We start from the raw sequence: 19,783 nt of genomic DNA on the forward strand, positions 1-19,783 counted from the left end.
GGCCAGGTGAGGGACTCCAAGGTCAACCCACCACAACAACCCACAGGGGTTTATGAACACTGGTCCCACCCAGCTCCCTTGGGCATCTTTCCACTCGATCTCCAGCTTGGCTAACAAAGGGAAGGGTTTGAAAACAGTAACACAATCCCACAAGGATCTGCACCACGATGATGACCTGGATAAAGAAGCTGGAATGATGTCAAAACCGGACGGTGCTTAGTGAGTCACCCGAAAAATAATCTTACAGTAGAATGGGAATTAGGGAATACACCGTGCAAAGATCCAAGAAAGAGAAAATGGTGGAGAAAACTCCCAGCTCTGTGAGGAATTCTGTGGGAATGTCAGGGCCATGCACCTACAGCTGAAACTGTGGGCCCCAACAATGTCTGTGGGGGGAAAACAGTGGCCTGTTCAGAGGAACACAGAAGCCATCAGAGACACCACCTCCCGCTGCAGCATCCACAGCTGGAGGCAGATGCTGGAGCTGAGAGGAGCTCCATCATCTGCTCTACAGCAGGAGATTCCAGGCCTTGCTACATATGACATCATCAGGGGGGAATTCAACCCAAAAATGTGGTTTCTGAGAAAACTTTCAGCCAGCAGGTAAGGCACAAGACACACAAGCAGGAAAACTGAAACCCTGCACATTCCACGTTGAAGGGAAATGTAATGGGATATAATTAGCCATTGGAACAACATTCAAAGATGTCGTAATGGATTTGCTGCTGTTAATTAATCTGGGGAAGCTCTGTGACCCCTGTATGCAGGGAGTGAGACCAGCTGATGTCAGTGATATAAATACTTCAGGCTGAAAAAGTGCTGCTGCTGAGCCTGGACCCAGAAATAAACTGGTTTCCCTGGTGAAAAAGTAGTGAATTTGGGCATCAGCAACCAGAAGTGCAAACTTCAGCACTGCACTGACAGGCAGAGTTCCCTGAGGCACCTGTGCCAGCCTGTTGGGAACCTCCAACCCTCCTCTCACAGGAGAGAGCCCTCTGCAAAGCATTTGTGAGGCTGGGGAGGAAAGGGCTGGTGTGTTTGTGCTTCTTTTATCACTTGGTGTTCTGCAGGTGCAAGGTGAGATGCCTCAGGCTACAGAGAAGTGTGTCCTCAGCAGCTATGCAATCCCAGGAACGAGGACACGGGAGTCCTGAGAGCCAGAGCCTGCTGCCAGCACTTCAAAGAGCCAGGAGAGAAAAGAGCACAGCCCAGCCTGCAGGACCTTCCTCTGGCACGTCACCAGTGGGCTCACCCAGCTCAGGCACAGAGTGCACCCCAAACCTGCTGCCCAGGGAGGGATGGGAGCTCTCAGAATGGGATGAAGCACCTGCATGTGACAGAACAGACTCTCCCCTAACTCCTTTACCTTTAAACAGCTGGATGAGAAGCTCCTCCTGGAGCCCAGTGCTGCAGGTGGGCAAGTTGCCAGCCCCATCCTGGGTAAAGAAAGGCAGTTTTTCCACCAACCTACAGCCTAAGGCCCTCTGCACCACACAGGACAAGAAGCCCCAATTTCACTCCCACAGCATCACCATCCTCTGTTTCCCAGCCTACAGCTCTGCTCTAACACCCTTGTAGCACCTGGGTGAACTCCTCCAACACCCTGTGGTGTGGAACAGCCTGATGGCCTGGTGCCACCACGTCCTGGGGATGGCTGACAAACACTTGTTTACATCAGAACTGACCTCAGAGCCCAGCACTCACTCACAGTAATGGAATCTGTGCCACATCAATTCCGTGTGCCTCAGTAAAGCTGCACACAAAAAGGTTCTGGAGATTCCCAAGATGCCATGAACCTCTCTACCAGCCAGGCAGCCTTAGTTACCTGGTGCAGCACAGCTCTGTAAAGCTCCTTTCACCCCTTCTCTCCCTCAATAACGCAGTAAATGTTCCCAACTGAGCAAACCAGGGAAAATGAATGTTGCTGAAGAGGCTACAGCCCTTCTCACCTGGAGAAGAATTCATTCCCACACATGTTAACTGATGTGCACTGCATACATGTTTAAAAAACAAAAAATTCTTTATTTACATTTCAAAATGTAAAAGAACAAAATAAAAATATAAGATGCCCATTATCAAATCATTTCAGGAGAACATCAAGAGCGTGGGTCTGGCCTGTGGGCAGTGTGGGAGCCAGCTGGAGTTGGAACTGCACAGAACCAGCACAGGTCTAACCACTGGTGAAGGAACACTGAAAGGAAGAAGAAAACAGGTCCAAAATGCTGGACAGCCATTCCCAACCCATCCTAGGACAGCAGGCCTGTGCAGTGACACCAGGGGCCACACGGCGATTTTAAGGGAGTGCCAGTTGCTGCACACACCAGCTTTCGTCAGCCAGAGAACTCAGGAGTCCTCCTGCTCTGCCTGTTGGGCAACTGTATCTACCTCTGAACTCAAAACCCTTAAAACCTGTTTCTCCTCCAGCTGATTTTCAGGGATCTTGACAAGTAGCTGATGTGGCTGTCTGACTTCAGGCAAGGCAAAAGCCATCCCTGTCCCCAGGCAGCTCAGACATCAGGGTGATGTTCAAGACAAGGCTGTTCCTAAGACCTGGCTGGGAAATGCACAAGGTGGCACCAGCCTTGTACCTAGGAATGAAAAGCTTCCAGGCTCAAAGTGGATGTTGGCCAGAGATCCTGTACTCCAAACTTAAATGGATCAACAAGTCTGGGCCTGAGGACAACCCTAAAGGGGACCCAGCCCATCAGCACAGCTCTGCCAATCTGCAAAAAAGCCCATTAGCAAGGCTGTCCTTATCTTCAAAAGCCTGTAAATGCCACCAGAAGTATCAGGGGAATGGAAGAATGATTACATTCCCTGTTGTCACTTCATCAAATAGCAGGAGCTCCCAAGATTCTGAAGTGCTGCAGATCTCTAAGACTTTACTTATGCAAGCAGGGATGTGTCTTCGTGGGCAATTCCAGCTGTCTTTGGAAATCATTTAATGGAGGATCAAAAATTGTGGGGATTTGATTTTGTCAGAGCCTGCCTGCCTGCTGAAATTTGGAAAAAAAGAGCAACGATAAGGCTAATATAGATTTTTGACAAGCTGCAGCCTGACACACTGAAATCTAGAGAGAGCTGTTTAAATACTTGAGTTTTTTACAGTAAAGTGAGCAGACAAATGGAAACGGAATTCTGTATGCTAGCCTGAGCCTATTGGTTTAATCAAAAAGAAGCCTGAATAATAGTAAATAGTGGAAACATCTCCCTTCAGATGAGGACAGTGGTATTTTTTTCAAGTTAAGGTAAGACTGTGTAAGATGATAATTCCTTGGTCCTTCAGTGGCAGGGGTCCTACAGCTGTACTGAGCAAGGAGGCAGGTCCTCCCTTTCTCCTCTCCTTTTCTTGATCCCTGCCTGCCCCACCCATGGATACTTTGCTTCTTGCAGTAGTTGGAGAGTTCTCCAACCTGCAGGTCAAAGTGAGGCCTCCCCCCCTCCCAGACTGCCTGGTAATGCCAGCCCAGCTAATGCCAGCTGGATTCCTGCTGCAGTTGCCTTTCATTCACTTCCTAAAGCTGAGGCCTCAAGGCAGTCTAACTCCATCCAAGGAAAAGCTCCCACAACCCCACCTTCCCCCCGACTGCAGCTGTAAAATCTGTGTAAAATCTGTGTAAAATCTGCTGTGCTGCCTCTGGTGTTTGTAAAGGAGCAGAGCAGCCCAGGGTTCATGGCACTGTCCCTGGGAAGACTCAGACTTACCACATTGCTCTTGCATTGCTCTTCACATTTCCCCGCACTGAGAGATCACAACTGGCAGCTTGGGTTTGTTATTGGGACCCGTAGGCACGTTCTGGGGACAAACAAATACAGAACATTAAACCTTACAAAAGCACAGCAGACCCAGCCAGTGACATGTCCTGGAAGACTGGCTAAGAGATGTTTGTGTAACACGGGAAACAGGGAATTCTGAGGAACAAAGAAGCACCGTTATGTATTTTGGCAACGGGCCCAGCCATAAGCTGGTGAGTTCTCTCTGTGTGCAGAGGTTTGGGACACAGACCAGAGGCTGGTCCTCTGAATGGGAGGGAAGGAACAGAGCAAAAACTGGAGAGCCCCTCATGAAATGCAGCAGGCATCATGTCACTTGAGGCTGCTCTGGCTTAAATCTTTCACAGTTACTAAAAACAGCTGCCACAAGCAAAACAAACTTGTATTCATACAGAAAGGGAAGGGACAGTGACACAGCCACCCTCATTCTGAACCCCTCAATATGCTGGACTCAGCTGCTCTTCCTTGAGCCTCAAATTTCCTCTACTTTGCTCTCACTACAGCGACGCCCAAAGCAGGCTCACCACAACCCTCCAGCAATGCTTCTGGCCAAGAGGGCCAGCAGCACACAGGCTACTCCATGCTGTACAGCTCCTTCCAATACCCAACAGCTCCGTGCTTGCCCCGCTTTTTGGATTAGAGGCTCTCATGCACGTTATCCCACGTGCGTGCCGTGGAGTCAGTGTCTCAAAGAACTCACTGCTGTTCGTTAAATCTGCTCATTATCCTGCCGTGACACCACACACGACACTGGCAGCAACCACCACCCCGACCGAGCTTATCTTCAGCTCCTGGAAGCCCACCAGGAGATTAGTTTAATTTTTTCTTATTAAACACGCTGATCACGGATCAGCAGAACTGATGATTTTGCACCCACTGAATAATCCCAGGCCATGGCACAGAAGTGAGACGTTTCACACTCTCGTCTGAGCTGCTGATGGAACAACTTTTTAGTTCAGCTTCCTGAACAAACGCAAAGCAAATAAAGCCCCAAGAACGCCATTTCCGCTCCGAGGCTGTCGGAGCCACGGGACACCAGCATTTCCAAAGCCAACCCACACAGCCTGTGCTTCCCCAGATTTCCTGCTACGTTACAACGATGACAACTGATAATACCAGTTATCAACACTGGTATTCCCTGGTGTCCTGTAAACAGACAGCGGGAAAGAACAGGGCAACTCTTGTTAATCCTGTACATCACTTTCCAATTCGCGGAGAAACAGGCAAGTGCAAACTTACTTCAATTTTTCTCATGACCAACAGCCCATCGACAATTTTACCTAGAATGAGAAAATTTATCCACTTCAGTATGGACAGTTCTTACCTTGGCTCCCCCCACCCATCACAGATACGTGCATTTTTGTCCTTCCTGAAAAGCCTTGTGCAGTGTGTAGCTATTGGGCACTTCAGAGTCTGTTACTGGTCTCTAAACCGATAAAGGAAACAATCCCTCTTCAAACACTTTCCACATTCAGCACAGATTAGGTGCCTTTTCCCATGGCAGGGGTGGTCTGTGTAGAAATCTGGGGTTTGAGACCTACTGCCACCAGCACAAACTACCTCTCTAGCAACACAACCCCTGTAATGATGCAAACCTGGCAATGAGCAACATCAGTGGTACTTAAGAATTAGGGGGAGCAGTAAGTAGGACATCAGCTTAAGGCTGGCCTGGAATTCCTACAGCTCAAGCAGCAGTAAATGCAATTTAGCAGATGTGGTTTCACAGAATTACTGTCCAAAAAACTCTGCTGAAAGCTCAGTCCTCTCTGACAGTGGAAAAAAAAGGGATCCCTTGACTAATCTGTGCTGCCTGCACTGGCACAAGGATTTGTGTAGCAACACAATCACAGAACTGATCTGGATTAAAGCTAACCTGGGAAAAAAATGATTCATTTCAACAATGATCCATCACAGTATCAGGCTGCACAAGCAAGCACTAGCACAAGCAAGAAGGGAAGAATGAGCAGTTCATACTCAGAGGGTGGTTGGCACTGAACAGACTCTCCCCAGGGCAGTGCTCACGGCCCCAGGGCTGCCAGAGCTCCAGGAGTGTTTGGACAACGCTCTCAGGGACAGAGTGAAATGGCTGGGGTGTCCTGTGCAGGCCCAGAAGTGGGACACAATGATGCTTGTGGGTCCCTCCCAGCTGAGGAGATTCCACAATTCTCTATATAGTTTATTTTAACAGCTGCCCCACAGGGATGCCCGTGAGCTGGCACTCCAGAACTCCGCTGCAGGTACTCACCAAACACAACATGCTTCCCATCCAGCCAGTCACACTTGGAACACGTGATGAAGAACTGGCAGCCGTTGGTACTTGGGCCACTGTTTGCCTGGGGGTTGAGAATGGCAAAACATGACAAATCTACAATTTCAGACTGGTCAAAACTGAAGGCAGACACATCTCACATAAGAGCGAGCTGTTGCTCTAGACCAGCTTATTTTTAGCTTTCTGCTACACAAACCAAAGGAAGCAAAACACACATCTGGTCATGCCAGTGTGTGCAAGAGCCACGTCAGCAACTTTTTATTATATTTCTACAAAGGCATATTCAGCACAAGCCTGTGCTGAAGTCCAGGCTCTAGAGCACACTCCTGAAAAAAGGCTGGACTTTTTGATGACAAGTGCTTATTGGCTGCAGTATTGTCCCGAGGAAAACTGAAAGCCAGGAACCAGGAGAAAAAAAACACAACAAAAGCAGCTGATTTCTGCTATTTGGGAGGTTTCCTCAGAATAAAAATAAAAAACAAAGGTGTCTGTTCCAATGATCAGGATGAGAAAGGTAATGATCGTATTGGCACAGGGCTCCCAGGAAAAGTGGAATGCAGATGTGAAATTCAGTTCACACCTGAGTGTAACACCCAGAGCACTTGCACTCTGTTAAGAAAACATCTCTGCAACACTGAAGTCCATTTGCAGTGCTGACAACCAGGAGCTACTAAAGCATATTTCTGTGCTGACAAGTGAACTGGGCAAGTTTTGCAGCTGCAGGACTGCAGAGGACAGGCTCACTTCGGCTTTTTTAGTTATTGCTAGCCAGCTTCAGAAGAATCCAGCTGGGATCCATGGTTCCTGGCATCCATGCTTTGATCCAGCAAAACGACTGCAGAGCCAGGCCACTTTAACACAAAGCTGGCAATACTGGAGTGGACTCCTTCCCCCACCCCACAGCACACCGGCTGCTTAGCTGTGCCATGACACCACTTTTTGGGTCATGTTTTGAACTGGGTGAAGAACTAATCCAAATGATGAATGCCCGAAGCATTTCTAAGGTCACAGAGGCTGAAAGAGCTGGAGAAGAAGCAGCTGTGGGTAGGAACACTGAAGGACTGGCTCCATTTGCTTCCTCTTCCAAAAGTCAGGGTATTGTTCCTACCAGACAACATGCAATGGCTGCAGTTTCTTTACTCTGTTGAACAGGAAGGTCTGTTATGAAAGATACCATAGTAACACTGCTGTGGCTTTGGAACTCCCAAATATCTCTGTTTCATCCTTGCCAGGTCAGCGTTTGATAACAGTGTTAGGGAAGAAGAAAACACCACCACTCACCACTGTAAGAAAACTGTAAGAATCAAGCTCTTCTGAAAGCTGATCAAGCCAAGCCTGTCCCAGAGCTCCAACACACAACAAAGAAAGGATGATGCAGGATCAGGATTACTGAGTTACTCAAGATATTAACCCATGAGTAGCCTTCTGACTAGTAGTTACAAAGCAGGTCTTCCAGACCTCGTACCCAATGGTGGAGATTTCTGCTGCTCAGCAAATAACATATACACTTAGGCACAGAGAAAGTACCAAAAGCTTTTCAGTCTGTAATGTCATTATTTCACACTCACCATAGAGAGCAGGCCAGGAGCAGAGTGTTTCAGCTTGAAGTTTTCATCTGCAAAAGGACCCCTGTATATACTGGCTACTCCAGTGCCATCTCCCTGCACGAGAGAAGTGCCCAGTCAGCCACAGTATTGGTTCTGTAGCAACTGCTGCAGAACAATTCGATTTAAAAATTAAATTTAAAAACCCCAGGCAAGAGGAAGGGGTCAAACTCAGCCCAAAGTGGATGCTGTACTGCCATTTATATACACCAGCAGTGAACACAGTCAGTGTCTCATTTCTGAACAGGAACAGCAACTGGTTTCTAATTACACAGTTCATCATTGGCAAAAACCCATGGGGGTGGTAAGTGTTAAGTCCAAGCCTCCCAGAGTGAGGTGGAGGCTACAGATTGCTTGGTACAGACCCACTTGGACTTCCCAAGGAAAAGGGAGGGGGCACAGAAGTATAGGCTGGTATGTCAAGGAAAGCAGAAGTGGTTGCATGGAAAAAGTCAGCTCAAGGTGGGTTTACGTATTTCACCTTATTTTCTGTGACTTTACTGGAAACAGGGAAGCAACCTCCCTGTTCTGCAGTTTCTAAAACATAGATTTTCTAGTTTTTGCTGTTCTTTCCACCAAGTCCAAACTTCTTGTACTTAACTATAAGCCCTAGCACTCAGATCTCAAGACACGTATAAATGAAAGCAGCGTGGGCTGCGACTGCTGCAGGTTGTGAGTTCTGACAGCCCACAAGTTCAGAACACTCCTGTGTGATGCCAAAGGACTGAGCAGGGACCCTTCAACAGAATGGCCTTAAAAATGCTGCAGTGAGGAGTGCTCCAGGGAAAGCTGTAGAGGTATCTCTGGCACGATCACTTAAATTTACTATTCTGACAGTTAATTCCATTTATCTGTTGATTTTCTCTTTCTGTGTCGCTTCAGCCCCATTTCTTCTTCCTTGCTACAACCCCTCTCCCTTTCTTGCCTTTCTGCTTAACACACCTGATCTTTATTAGGCCAAACTTAACAGTTAACAAAAAATGCCAGTAATACACCACGTGCACCACCACATCTTTTGCTCTCCTGCCCAGCTCTTGCTTCTTTTCCTCCCGTTCTTTGTGGCTTACTTGAACTGTTGGCTCTGAGATAGGAGCTTACACCATGTCTCGGGGGTCAGTGTGACTGTGCTTGCTCCCCAAATGGCTTTGTAATAAACATACTGTATAAATACCAAATACTGGAGCAGTCTGTGAAGCTTGTTGAGCTGCAGGGGAAGTAATAAAGCCCACTGGGACGTCTGAGCAGTGTCACAATTAGCAGCTACCTCAGAGTCTGGTGTGGCTGAGCCACCCACTGTTCTCTCAGTGACGTTCATACAACCAAGTTTTATATATTAAAAAAGTCTTTATCAGTCCCCTCATATTTTGAAACACTTTCAGAAATTAAGTAATTTTACTGGGTCCCAGGACAGCAAAGAGATCCTGTGGCCCTTTAGCCTTCCTCCTGTACTCTGCTTATACCCAAGCCAGACACAACCACCACTGTGGGCACAAACCCTTTTCTATTTCGAGACAATTGAGTAACAAAAAGTTAGTTTTGGTTCAAAAGACCTCTTGTACTAGGCACTTGGTTCTGTACTTAGGGTCTCCCTACAAAGCTAATAAAAATCCAAGGCTTTGTTGTTTGGGAGAGGACAAAAGGACAAAAGGGATGCAGGAGTACATACATTTACGAAGTCACCTCCTTGGATCATGAAATCCTTTATTACCCTAAAGAAGTAAAACAGCACTTAGTTCTCAGCAGACAAAGGCCTCAGGAAGCTCAGTGTAAGGTAAAAAGGAGTTCTGCCTCGCTGTGCAACAGAAGTTAACAGTCTGTGAGTGCTGCAGCCCGAAATCTGCAACAAATCAGTGGCTGATATCAGGCCATTTGGGACCCATTGCTGTTTGACCAGGGACAGTGATTGGGTGACAGATGCCAGACAGTGATCTCTGATGTAGCACACCAGGAACAGGGGACTCCTCCCAGTGACCCCAGCATACACCCCTGACAGCACCCCCAGATCCCCCAAAGCCACAGGAGGATGACACTAGCCATGACCCACTAACGCCTCGAGGCAGGTCCCAAAACCCCATCTGGCTCAGGATGCTATTTAGTGCCTAAAAAGTAGGTGAATTACCTGTGGAAAGTGCTTCCTTTATAACCTATAGGGACACCATCTTTCCTGTAAGGAAGTAAAAAGGAAAACCCTTTCAACTTACTAGATATCCAAACACAAAACCCCCCCAAGAATTCAGAGTCCCAAAGGTTGCCCCATACATTAGCAGCTGCCTTGAAATACAATCAAGAGCTGCAGCCTCTCAGCTGCTGCTGTTGGAGGCAAAAGGAAGCCTCAAAGGGGCTCTGCACAAGAAATGACTTGGTACCCTGCACCACCCACACCATCATCTTCACAGGATCCCACTGCAGTGTGCAGCACGAGCAGGTGGGTTTTGCAGATAGGGCTTTTTAGAGCCACCTGGTCATGAAAAGTCACATCCAAAAGGGAAAACCTGCCACCTCCGTGACTCACAGAGCCCCTCACAATTTCCTCAGAGCAGATTTCTGTAACTCTTTCGTTTCGTACTGGTACAACACGCAAAACTTCCAGGCGAGCCCCTCTTCCACCTCAGCCAGGCCCTGTTTCTCCAGTGGGCCACTTAAAAGGACACTAGAACCCACTTACCTGAATTCACCTGTACAAAACTGCCTGGAAAACAAAAAAGAGAGCAGAGTGTCAGGCACATGTGAACTCTGAGGGCACCGAGGGCTGCACCGACTGGCACACAGGACCTTCCTTACTGCATCAGGGATGTCCCCAGTAAAACAGGAACTGGCTGCTCCTCTCCACTGCCTTTTCAAAACATATTCTGTGCCCTCTCTGGTGAGGAGGTCAGAGATTTAACACCGAGGTTGTAATAGATGGTGAATGTGGGGCAGGCACCGTGCTTGACAGAGAACAGGGTACGTCCATCTCTCTGATGGAAATGGGATTCCAAACAGTTGGAATCCCTTAGTTGACTGCAGGAGAACTGGGTGGCCAGGAGACCTCCACCATGGCACAAGGCACTGCCCGTTCTACGTGCACCGGGCACATCAGAGGCTCCGCAGAGGAAGGGGGGACTGGAATCCTTCCCCTTGCAGTCAGATGGGCTCCCCTGGGGGACCAGGACACCGCACAGCATCTCTGGTAAAGAGAGAGACGCAGAGCAGGTGCATCAGGTCGGGGAGGGAGGGCAGGTAATCACTCCGCCACCAAAAAAACATTCCTGCACCGAAAAGCCTTCGCAGCCCCGGCCCGGGCTGCGCCGCAGGAACGGGCATTTGCTCCTCACCTGAAGTTCTCCGCCGTTTTGGGTACAACATCGGCGAACAGCTCGATCTTCATGCGGCCGACCTCCTGGTGGAACAGAGGGGCCAGGTGAGCCTCCGGGGCCCCCGGTACACCCCCGCCTCCCGACACCCCCGCCTGCCCCCGCAGTCCCCCCACCTGCCCGCCGATGGTGACATCGAAGAAAACCACCGGGTTGTTGGGGTTCGCCGCCAGCGCCGACATCGCGGCCGCCTCCGCAGGAAGGGGAACAGGCGGTGGAAGCGGAATCGACGGGCAGGGGGGCGGGACGGGGTGGGCGGGGAGCGGGAGGGGCCGGGGCCGTATCCGGGATGTCCGGGATGCCTGGGATGCCTAGGGTATCCGGGATGCCCGGGCAGTGTCCGGGGTGTCCAGGGTTGTCCAGGGTGTCTGGACGATGTCCGGGCCGTGACCAGGGTGTCTGGGATGCCCGGGCAGTGTCCGGGGTGTCCAGAGTGTCTGGACGGTGACCGGGCCGTGTCCAGGGTGTCCGGGATGCCCAGGCAGTGTCCGGGGTGTCCAGGGCTGTCCAAGGTGTCTGGACGGTGTCCGGGCCGTGTCCAGGGTGTCCGGGATGCCCGGGCAGTGTCTGGGGTGTCCAGAGTGTCTGGACGGTGTCCGGGCCGTGTCCAGGGTGTCCGGGATGCCCGGGCAGTGTCCGGGGTGTCCAGGGCTGTCCAAGGTGTCTGGACGGTGTCCGGGCCGTGTCCAGGGTGTCCCGGGATGTCCAGGCTGTTCAGGATGTCTGAGATGTTCGGGATGTCCAGGGTGTCCGGGATGTCCAGGGTCTCTGGAGTGTCCGGGGGTGTCCGGTCCCCATCCCATAGGGGCGGCTTGGGGTCTCCAGAGCAGAGCACTCACCCCCAGGACCACGCTCTGTCCGCAGCCCGTGGTGCTGGTCCGGCCAGGGAGCCCTGCCCGCTCCTCTGCCTGCCCATTTGGGCACACGCCAGCTGAACATGAGATCAGGTGTGCCCAGATGGGTAAGGAGGCCAATGGCATCTGGCTTGTACCAGCCACAGAGTGGCCAGTGGGACCAGGACAGTGACCATCCCCCCTGTGCTGAGGTGCCTGGAATCCTGGGGTCACTTCTGGGCCCTGCCAAACCTCCCCTGCAAAGAATCAGCTGAAATGCTCGGGTTTTGGCAAAACCATTTATTGGGGGATCAGTGGGAGAAACAGAGCCGGGAGCATCCGGCACAGTGTGTCCTGGTGCAGCCCTGGCCGTGGTCTCCACCAGCAAGGTGCTGGGTTTCGGTGGCCGGGTTGCCTGGGGATGAGGACGAGGAAGATCTCCTGCAAGCTCTGGGCTGCCGGGGTGTGTGCCAGGGTTGCCTTGGGGGCTCGGTGGTGCTGAGGATGTCACCAGCTCTGTGGCAGTAGAAGCGTGCCGGACACTGTGTCGTCATCCCGGAGCCTGTTCTCCATGTCCCTGAAGGCTTCCAGGGGTCACGCCGCATCACCAGAGCTCTCTGCAGGGGGGGCAAAGCATGGGAAGGGGGTGAGTGTTACCTCCTCCTCTGTGGGGACCTTGGGCACCAGGGACCCTGAACACCCGTGACGTGCGGCACCAGGGGACGTGGGGCACCAGGCACCCCAAGCACCCAAGGGATCCCAAGCATCCATTGTCCCAGAGTGCCTGTGCCCAGGAGCCCCCTCCCTGTGCCTGTACCTTGGCACGGGATGAGCTGTACCGTCTTTCACGCAGGTTCTGCTCCGCGATGCCACCGACGACCGGGCCGTTGCAGTGGCCGTGCCGCTCCATCCTGCTGGGACACCCCAGCACAGTCAAGTGACCGCTGGTGGGCTCCGTCTTGGGACACCAGTGATGCTGGTGGCACTGGCTGCTGTAGTGCGTGGGGATGGGGGCTTGGCAGATGTTGTGCTGGTTCTTGCTGCTGGTGTCCCCAGCCAGCTCAGCCTGGCTGAGCCCACCCGTCTGGGCAATGGCCTTCTGGAAGCCACCCTGGCCAGTGGGGATGAAGGCGCCTTTCTCCATGCCAGGGCAGATCTCGACTCTGCTAGAATCCTTACGGGATGCCCTCAGGTCCTCCTGGCTGAGCTGGTAGTAGTGGGTGGCCTCGAAGCGGGACTTCACCTCCTGCATGGAGATAAAGGGATGGTGGAGGGCAGCGCTGGGTGAGATCCGCTCGCGCGAGTCCCAGGTGAGCATCCTCTTCACCAGCTCCACCATCGCATACAGGTCACAGCGCTTGGCCAGCTCCTCCTGGTCGGGATCAGACACCAGGCAGAGGTTCACTGCCGCTAACTGATCCAGCGAGGAAAAGACATGCACCCTCCTCTCCATTGGCTTTGCCATCACCCTCCCCGGTGGTTTGAGCTGCCAGGTACCGACAGAACATGGGACCTGTCGGAAGAAGGACTGCGTCTTCTGGGCAGCGCAGAGCAGCTCGGCCCGGGGCAGTCCCAAGGTGGAGCAGATGTAGCGCACCTGGTCGTACTCGTTGTTGCCGGGGTAGAGCGGCCAACCCAAGTGAAGCTCGGCCATCACGCAGCCCAAAGACCAGACATCCACCTTCTCGCAGAAGGGCAACCCCAGCAAGATCTCCGGTGCCCGGTAGAAGCGGGTTTGGATGTAGGGCTTCTGGACACGGTAGACCTCGGGGAGGAGGATAGCCGAGCCGAAGTCAATGAGCTTGACGCGGAAGGGGTAGCGCAAGTGGTCCACCAGCATGATGTTCTCCGGCTTGAGGTCAGCGTGGATGATGGAGAGCTCCTTCAGCTTGACCAGCGCCGCCAGCACCTGTGCCGTGATGGTTCGGATGTGCCGGACAGGCAGCGGTGAGAAGTTGTTCTGCTTTTGGAAATCAAAGAGGTTTTGCTGCAGCAGCTCGAAGACCAGGTAGGTCCAGACCGTGTCGCTGAAGGACTCGAGGAAACGGACGACGTGCGACTCTTCCGCGTCCCCCTCCCGCAAGGCCTGCAGCAGCCTCAGCTCGTTCCTCACTGTTTGGCCGTTGTAATCATGGTTCCTCAGGATCTTGATGGCCACCATCTCCCCTGTGCTCCTGCGCTGGCCCTGGGTCACCTGCCCAAAGGTCCCCTTCCCGACCGTGGCCACGAGGTCGTAGCACTCGGCACCTACCACCAGTGTCACCATGGTGGGTCAGCTCCTCACCAGGGGCTCAGGATCCTACCATTCAGTGCCCAGCGGGGACTGGGGACACTCAACTGTCCCAACCTGGTCTCAAGACACTGTGGGTTCCAGCACTGCCATGACAGCACCTTCTGTTGGTGATGTCACAGCAGAAGCAGCCTGGGTGGAGGAGCCCCCTGAAACCCAGCACTGGACACCCCGAATCCAGCCCTGCTCTCCCAAAATCCACCCACAAACCCAAAACCACATCCCTGGTCCCCCCAAAATGGATCCAAGCACCCCCCCCAACCCAGCCCAGCCCCCTGAAATCCTAAACCCTTTCCCTGGTCCTCTGAAACCCATCCAAGTCCCCCATGACCCATATGCAGTCCCCCAAAACCATTTTCCAGTCCTCCAAACCCAATCCCTTGTCCCCCAAACCCATCCAAGCCCCCCAAAACCTCTCCCTAGTCTCCCAAAACCCCTCCGAACCCCACAATATCCATCCCCACCTCCCAAGTTCCAGCCCAACATAAACCATCCCCAGCCCTGCTGAAATCCATCTCTGTTCCCTTAAAACACAGCCTAACCCCACACACACACTTATTTCCAGCCCCAGAAAACCCCTCCCTGTTCCCCTAAACCTTATGTCCAAGCCCCATAGCCGTTCTCATGACTTTTTTGGACATTAATATTTATTCTGGCCAAGCCAAGAGCACTCCTCCCCACACTTTCCCTTCTTAACAGTGACACCTGGAAAATAGGCCAGGCAAGAATAGGGAGGGGTAGGCAAGTCAAGGCAGAGGATGGGTATGGAAGGCAATGCAAGGAATGGAGAGATGGGCAGAGAGAGGCAAGGCAAGGCAAAGGATGGCCAGGAAGAGTTAGGCAAGGCAGGGGAGGGGTAGGCAAGGCAATGGAAGTCAAACAAGGGCAGGTAAAGCAAGGAAAGGCCAGGCAAGAAAGGGGCAGTTAAGTAAAGGTGATACGTAAGGTAATGCAAGGGAGGTGTAGAAAGGAAGGAAAACAGCTGGGCCCAGTTTCAGGTGCAGAGGATGGGCTACCCAGGGGACATAAAGACCAGCCCCAGCTTTCTGTTCTGGTACCTCTGGTATAGAAAATCCAAGGTGTATACAGTTTTTGAGGATTGGCTCCAAATTTCTAGGGTGGGGTTCAGGAAGTGAATCACTAGAGTGTCTTTCCTTGGGAAGCAAAGGATGTAGTCCCACTGTTTGTGGTACCATGGGGAGCTAAACAGCAGCAAGACAGATCTCTCCTGGACAGCCCCCTTTGTGTAGGAGCAATTCTTGGGTGTTGGCAATATTGGAGATGGTGTCTGACTTTTGGGTCTGGACTCCTGAAAGTGTGTCCCAGTGCCTTTACACGGGGAGGAAGGCAGGTAACCCCAGTGCCTCAGGTGCAGATCAGAGGCTGCAGCAGCCAGGAGCAGCTTTCTGTCCTGGGACATTTTGTGTGGGAGCAATCCCCCGACGACTGCGACGATCGAGTGGGGATCCAAATTTTGGAGTTAACCTTCTGCAAAGGGATCACAGCGCTCTTCATAAAAACACACAGTCCTGGGGCTTGTGCTGCAAAGAATTGGGTGCCCAGGGGATGAAAGGGACAGCAGCAGTTTTTCTATCTGGCACCTTTGGTGTGGGAGCAACCTCCCAGCATTTTCAGTTTTTTAGGTGGTCTTCTGCAACGTTTGGCAGTCTGTTTACTGTGGGCAAGGTAAGCAGCTCTCCCCAGTGTGGGTGTGCAGATGCTTTGGGGAGTTAATGCCCAGGGTTCTGGCACTTCTGTATAGGAACAATCCCTGGATATTTTCTGTTTTGGAGGGAGGGGATCACATTTCTGCTGAGATAGGGTCTTCATTCCTCTCTTTGGCAGGGAAATCACTTTTGGATTCTCACACCGGGCAGTTTAGAGAGTGTCCTAGTGAGTTGAAGTGCTTTTCCTGGTATACAGCGCTATCAGTTACAGCTGCTGAACCTCCAGAGTGGGAATGTAAAAGCCAAGCTGTTGAGCTTTTTCTCCTAGTCCATTTAGTGTCTGAGCAGCTGGTGGTGGGGTTCAGTTTTAGATCCTGACTCCGTGAGGCTGAAGGATTACGATGGTACAGAGAGCCGAAGGAGCAGATTCCGGGGTGTGTGCTGCAGTTCAGCGGGTGCGGCTGAAGGTGGAGCCAGCAACAGCTTCCTCGCCTGGCACTTTTGAGAGCTCTGTTTTTGCCGGATGTTTTCTCAATTCCGTAGCTGGATTCTGAGAGAGGGGGAAAAAAATTTACCAGTACATCCTTGGGAAGGAGCTCGTGTTGCCCCTCGAGCGCGGCGCAAACGAGAGTTTGCACGTGGAAGGTCAGCCAAACCTTTCGGTCCCGACACGGTTTATTTGAGGGCGGTGAGGTTTTGGACTTGGCTAGTTTAGCTGGTTTAGCCCTGGGACATTGACTTTCGCAAGTCCACACCGCCATCGCGTGGTGGTTTGATGAGCGGTGAAAGCCAAGCGCTTTTTGTGCTGGGACCATTAGTTATAGCGCAGGGGTTGAATTTTGGATACTGGTTGAATTTTGGATACTGGCTCCTCGAGGGTGAAAGAACGTGATCCTGCATTACACGTGGGAAGGAAGGCGAATCGTCTCCTTGTTGGCTCTGCAGTTTCTCGCCTTCAAAAGAGGAGTGAATCCCAGCACTGGCTTTTTCCTCTAGAGCCTTTTCTGGGGGACCAGCTGCTGGACGGTTTTAGTTTTGTAACTGTGAGGCAGAAGGTGTGTGAGGGGACACAGAGCTGGGCACACAGCCCCGTGCCTGTCGTGCAGTTTACAAGCTGCAAAAGCAAAGCGAAGGCCAGAGCTGACTTTCTGTTCCTTTTTGTCAAAGGAGGCAGGTTAAATGTGGAGACAGTAACAGCCTGCTGAGCAGGCACCTTTTGTGACCAATATCTACACTTGAGCAGTTTAAGTACAGGATCTCTGCAAGAGTGAAAGAACGTGAGAGTACCCACAGTTTGAAAGGAAAGCTTGTAGCCCCAGGGCACATGGTGTTGATATCCTTCGAGGTGACTGTGAAGCCAATTAACAGTTTTTTCCCGGTTTTGTTTTCAGATTAAGGTTATGGAGCTGGGCTCAGCAAGAGGAAAAATGCAAAGGGTGCACGCAGCTGAAAAAACAAAGCATAATATCAATGTGTGTTGTGCAGTTTAGGGCTGTATGGGAGATGTGATGCCCAGAACCGTCATTTTTTTCTAGGACTGTTTCCTAGAGGCAGCAGATTCTGAAAGGCTGTCTGTGAGAGTAGAGGACACAACATCCACCTGAGAAGAAACTTCCATAGGCCATTTCCATTTGAAACCCTTAACTGGCACCAGAATCAAGGGGCAATCCTCATCCTCACTGGCCACACCTGGGGCTGCCCCACCCCCTTATCACCCTCATTGTTCACACCTGGGGCTGCCCCAGGTGAGAGGTGACTCCACCCAGTGCTCCCAGTTCCCTCCCAGTATCACTCCTTGACTCCCCCCACTGCTCGCAGTTCCCTCCCACTGCTCCCAGTATCATTCCTTGACTCCTCTCAGTACTCCCAGTTCCCTCCCACTGCTTCCAGTATCATTCCTTGACTCCTCTCAGTACTCCCAGTTCCCTCCCACTGCTTCCAGTATCATTCCTTGACTCCTCTCAGTACTCCCAGTTCCCTCCCACTGCTTCCAGTATCACTCCTTGGCTCTCCCCTGTATTCCCAGTTCTCTCCCAGAGCTCATAGTTCCCTCTCTCTGCTCCCAGTATCACTCTTTGACTCCCCCCAGTGCTCCCAGTTCCCTCCCGCTGCTCCCAGCATCATTCCTTGACTCTAAAATTGAATATGGATGAAGATTTCTCCCAGACAAAAGGGGCCACGACAGAAAGGGTCTGGGGGAAAGGGGGAAGCCACAAGCTTGGAGATGGCACTTCTGGTCAGCTCAAATTCTGGTTTTAGCTTGCCTCCTACCCAGTTTTGTCTCAGTTGTGCCCACCTAATTCTTCAGCTGCTGCTCCCTGGGAGGAGGTGGCCCCCATCCATGGTGGCACAGCTGACCTGGACAAGATGAGGAGGAATAAACACCAGCTGAAGGCCTCTGTGAGCTGTTTTGGGATGTGGCAGCACTTTTGAACATCACATTGATGCCTTTGGTGATGCAGCACTAAATATTAATTACCCCTAAACCAACTCTGTGTCTGTTCTCCCAAGGTCTCCCACCTGCCTCATCCTCCATGTCAGATCCTACTTTATTTTCTAAATAAATACCCTGCAGCCACCAGATTTCTTGGTTTGAATCCCAGGCTTTCTCCTGGCATATGTTATTTTCTTCCTGGAAGCCACAAGCCATGGTAAACAAACATTTACAGGTGCTGGGAACACGGGACACAGGCTTCTCCTTGGCTGACTCATCTGTCTGGGAAGAGCCATAAATTCTGGAGCTTCAGGGCTGAAGTCAGATAGGGAAAAAGCTCTTGGGTAGGCATTTGCTTGTAGAGTTCCTTGTATTTCCCCTAAAGCACATCCTTCTTGGGATTCTTTATGGATGCATGGTGATCCTGGTCCTATGACATGGATGTGTCCTTGGAGACCAGGTGGAGAAGGAGGAGCTTTACCCCTCTGTGTGCTTGGTGTCCAGCTCTGCTTTGGGACAGTGCCCAAATCCTGCTGCCTCAGTTTCCCCCATTCACCTACAAGTTGTTTTTCCTGCATTTAAGTGTAAGTTGCTCAGGACAGGGACTGTACCCCACCAAGGACATCCCTCTGTTACAGCATCACTCCCCTCTGCCTTTAGGGAGGGTCCCCTTTAGACCCCCGGGGGTGGGGGGCTGCAGTGAGGGGCTTTGGGGTGTTCCCAGGGATGACAGTGTGGATGAGCTGAGATGGGAATGGGGACAACAGCAAGGGGGGCAGAGAGATCTGGCCTAGGGCTGCAGACAAGGCTGGTCAGGGATGATGCACCCTGATTTGGGGGGGCTTTAGGGTGCTTTCTTTCCCATAAAAGAGGAAAGGGAGGACAGAAATGAATGCAAAGGATTCTCCCCCTTCGAGCAGCAGCTGTGCAAAATCTCACCCTGGGGAGGCAAATCATGGGGGTGGGCAAAAGGCTTTTGCAGCCCCTTTTCTCCACCAGCCTGCCCAGCTCGGGGGCATCTCTTCCACCCAGGTGGGCTTCGTCCCTCGCCCCTTCCCTCCCCGGGCGCAGGAGGGGAGCGAGGGGAGGGGAAGCCGGCGGGGTGTTTAGGGGGATTGTCATGGTTACCTCCCTGGCAAAACAAATGGCTCCACTGGATGATGATGATGATGATGATAGTGGTCACTCAGACAGCTCCGGACAGTGTGGGGTGGCCGTGGGGGGGGGGCGAGAAAGCCACCCTGGGGAGCCAGAACCGCCCCCCTTGGGGAGCCAGACACCCTCTCGGCTCCTCGCCGCCGGGGCACATGTTGCTGCAGCCCGTTCGGTAAGACCCTTCCTCCCCCACTCCAGACCCGCCCTGGACCCCCCTGGTCCCCCCAGCCCCGCTACCCGGTGGGGAGGGTCCGGGGGGGTGATGCCACCGGTTGCCGAGGTGGCTGGTGGTGCAGCGCTCCCCCACCCCAAGCCCCGGCGCTCCCTCCTCTCCCTCCCTTTTCCTCTCTCCTCATCTCCCTCACTCCCTGTCTTCCAGAGACAAAAGCGCTCCGCAGCCGTGC

At 52.2% G+C, this 19,783-nt stretch overlaps 2 protein-coding genes across 3 annotated transcripts; both read right to left on the reverse strand.

Annotated features, from left to right (window-relative positions):
- Nucleotides 1-2,001: 2,001 nt before the first annotated feature.
- PPIH (peptidylprolyl isomerase H) lies at nucleotides 2,002-11,239 on the reverse strand. Its single transcript, XM_017832022.1, has 10 exons — nucleotides 11,117-11,239; nucleotides 10,962-11,026; nucleotides 10,313-10,336; nucleotides 9,767-9,811; nucleotides 9,314-9,356; nucleotides 7,612-7,704; nucleotides 6,020-6,107; nucleotides 5,014-5,054; nucleotides 3,706-3,796; nucleotides 2,002-2,191 (listed from the first exon to the last, which is right to left on the reverse strand). The coding sequence occupies exons 1-9, from the start codon at nucleotides 11,180-11,182 to the stop codon at nucleotides 3,728-3,730; spliced, it is 534 nt and encodes a 177-aa protein (XP_017687511.1). The 5' UTR covers nucleotides 11,183-11,239; the 3' UTR covers nucleotides 2,002-2,191; nucleotides 3,706-3,727.
- Nucleotides 11,240-12,121: 882 nt separating this feature from the next.
- Nucleotides 12,122-14,220, reverse strand: HIPK4 (homeodomain interacting protein kinase 4). 2 transcript variants are annotated; one of them, XM_017832051.1, is made up of 2 exons: nucleotides 12,651-14,220; nucleotides 12,122-12,450 (listed from the first exon to the last, which is right to left on the reverse strand). In XM_017832051.1, the coding sequence occupies exons 1-2, from the start codon at nucleotides 14,097-14,099 to the stop codon at nucleotides 12,145-12,147; spliced, it is 1,755 nt and encodes a 584-aa protein (XP_017687540.1). In that variant the 5' UTR covers nucleotides 14,100-14,220; the 3' UTR covers nucleotides 12,122-12,144. The 2 variants fall into 2 exon arrangements, with proteins under 2 accessions (XP_017687540.1, XP_017687541.1); XM_017832052.1 differs by having other exon boundaries at nucleotides 12,326-12,450; nucleotides 12,673-14,220.
- Between the last annotated feature and the right edge of the window lie 5,563 nt (nucleotides 14,221-19,783).

The sequence above is a fragment of the Lepidothrix coronata genome, unplaced genomic scaffold (genome assembly GCF_001604755.1).
Source record: "Lepidothrix coronata isolate B3197 unplaced genomic scaffold, Lepidothrix_coronata-1.0 Scaffold198, whole genome shotgun sequence".
Lineage (NCBI taxonomy): Eukaryota > Metazoa > Chordata > Aves > Passeriformes > Pipridae > Lepidothrix > Lepidothrix coronata.

Excerpts from the sequence above, each read along its gene's own strand:
- HIPK4 (XM_017832051.1), bottom strand. The coding sequence starts at position 14,099 with ATGGTGACACTGGTGGTAGGTGCCGAGTGCTACGACCTCGTGGCCACG. Across the intron at positions 12,451-12,650 it reads ACAGCTCATCCCGTGCCAAG|AGAGCTCTGGTGATGCGGCG; the intron begins GTACAGGCACAG and ends CCCCCCCTGCAG.
- PPIH (XM_017832022.1), bottom strand. The coding sequence starts at position 11,182 with ATGTCGGCGCTGGCGGCGAACCCCAACAACCCGGTGGTTTTCTTCGAT. Across the intron at positions 9,812-10,312 it reads TTTTGTACAGGTGAATTCAG|GAAAGATGGTGTCCCTATAG; the intron begins GTAAGTGGGTTC and ends ACTTCCTTACAG. Across the intron at positions 6,108-7,611 it reads CTCCTGGCCTGCTCTCTATG|GCAAACAGTGGCCCAAGTAC; the intron begins GTGAGTGTGAAA and ends CTCAACCCCCAG.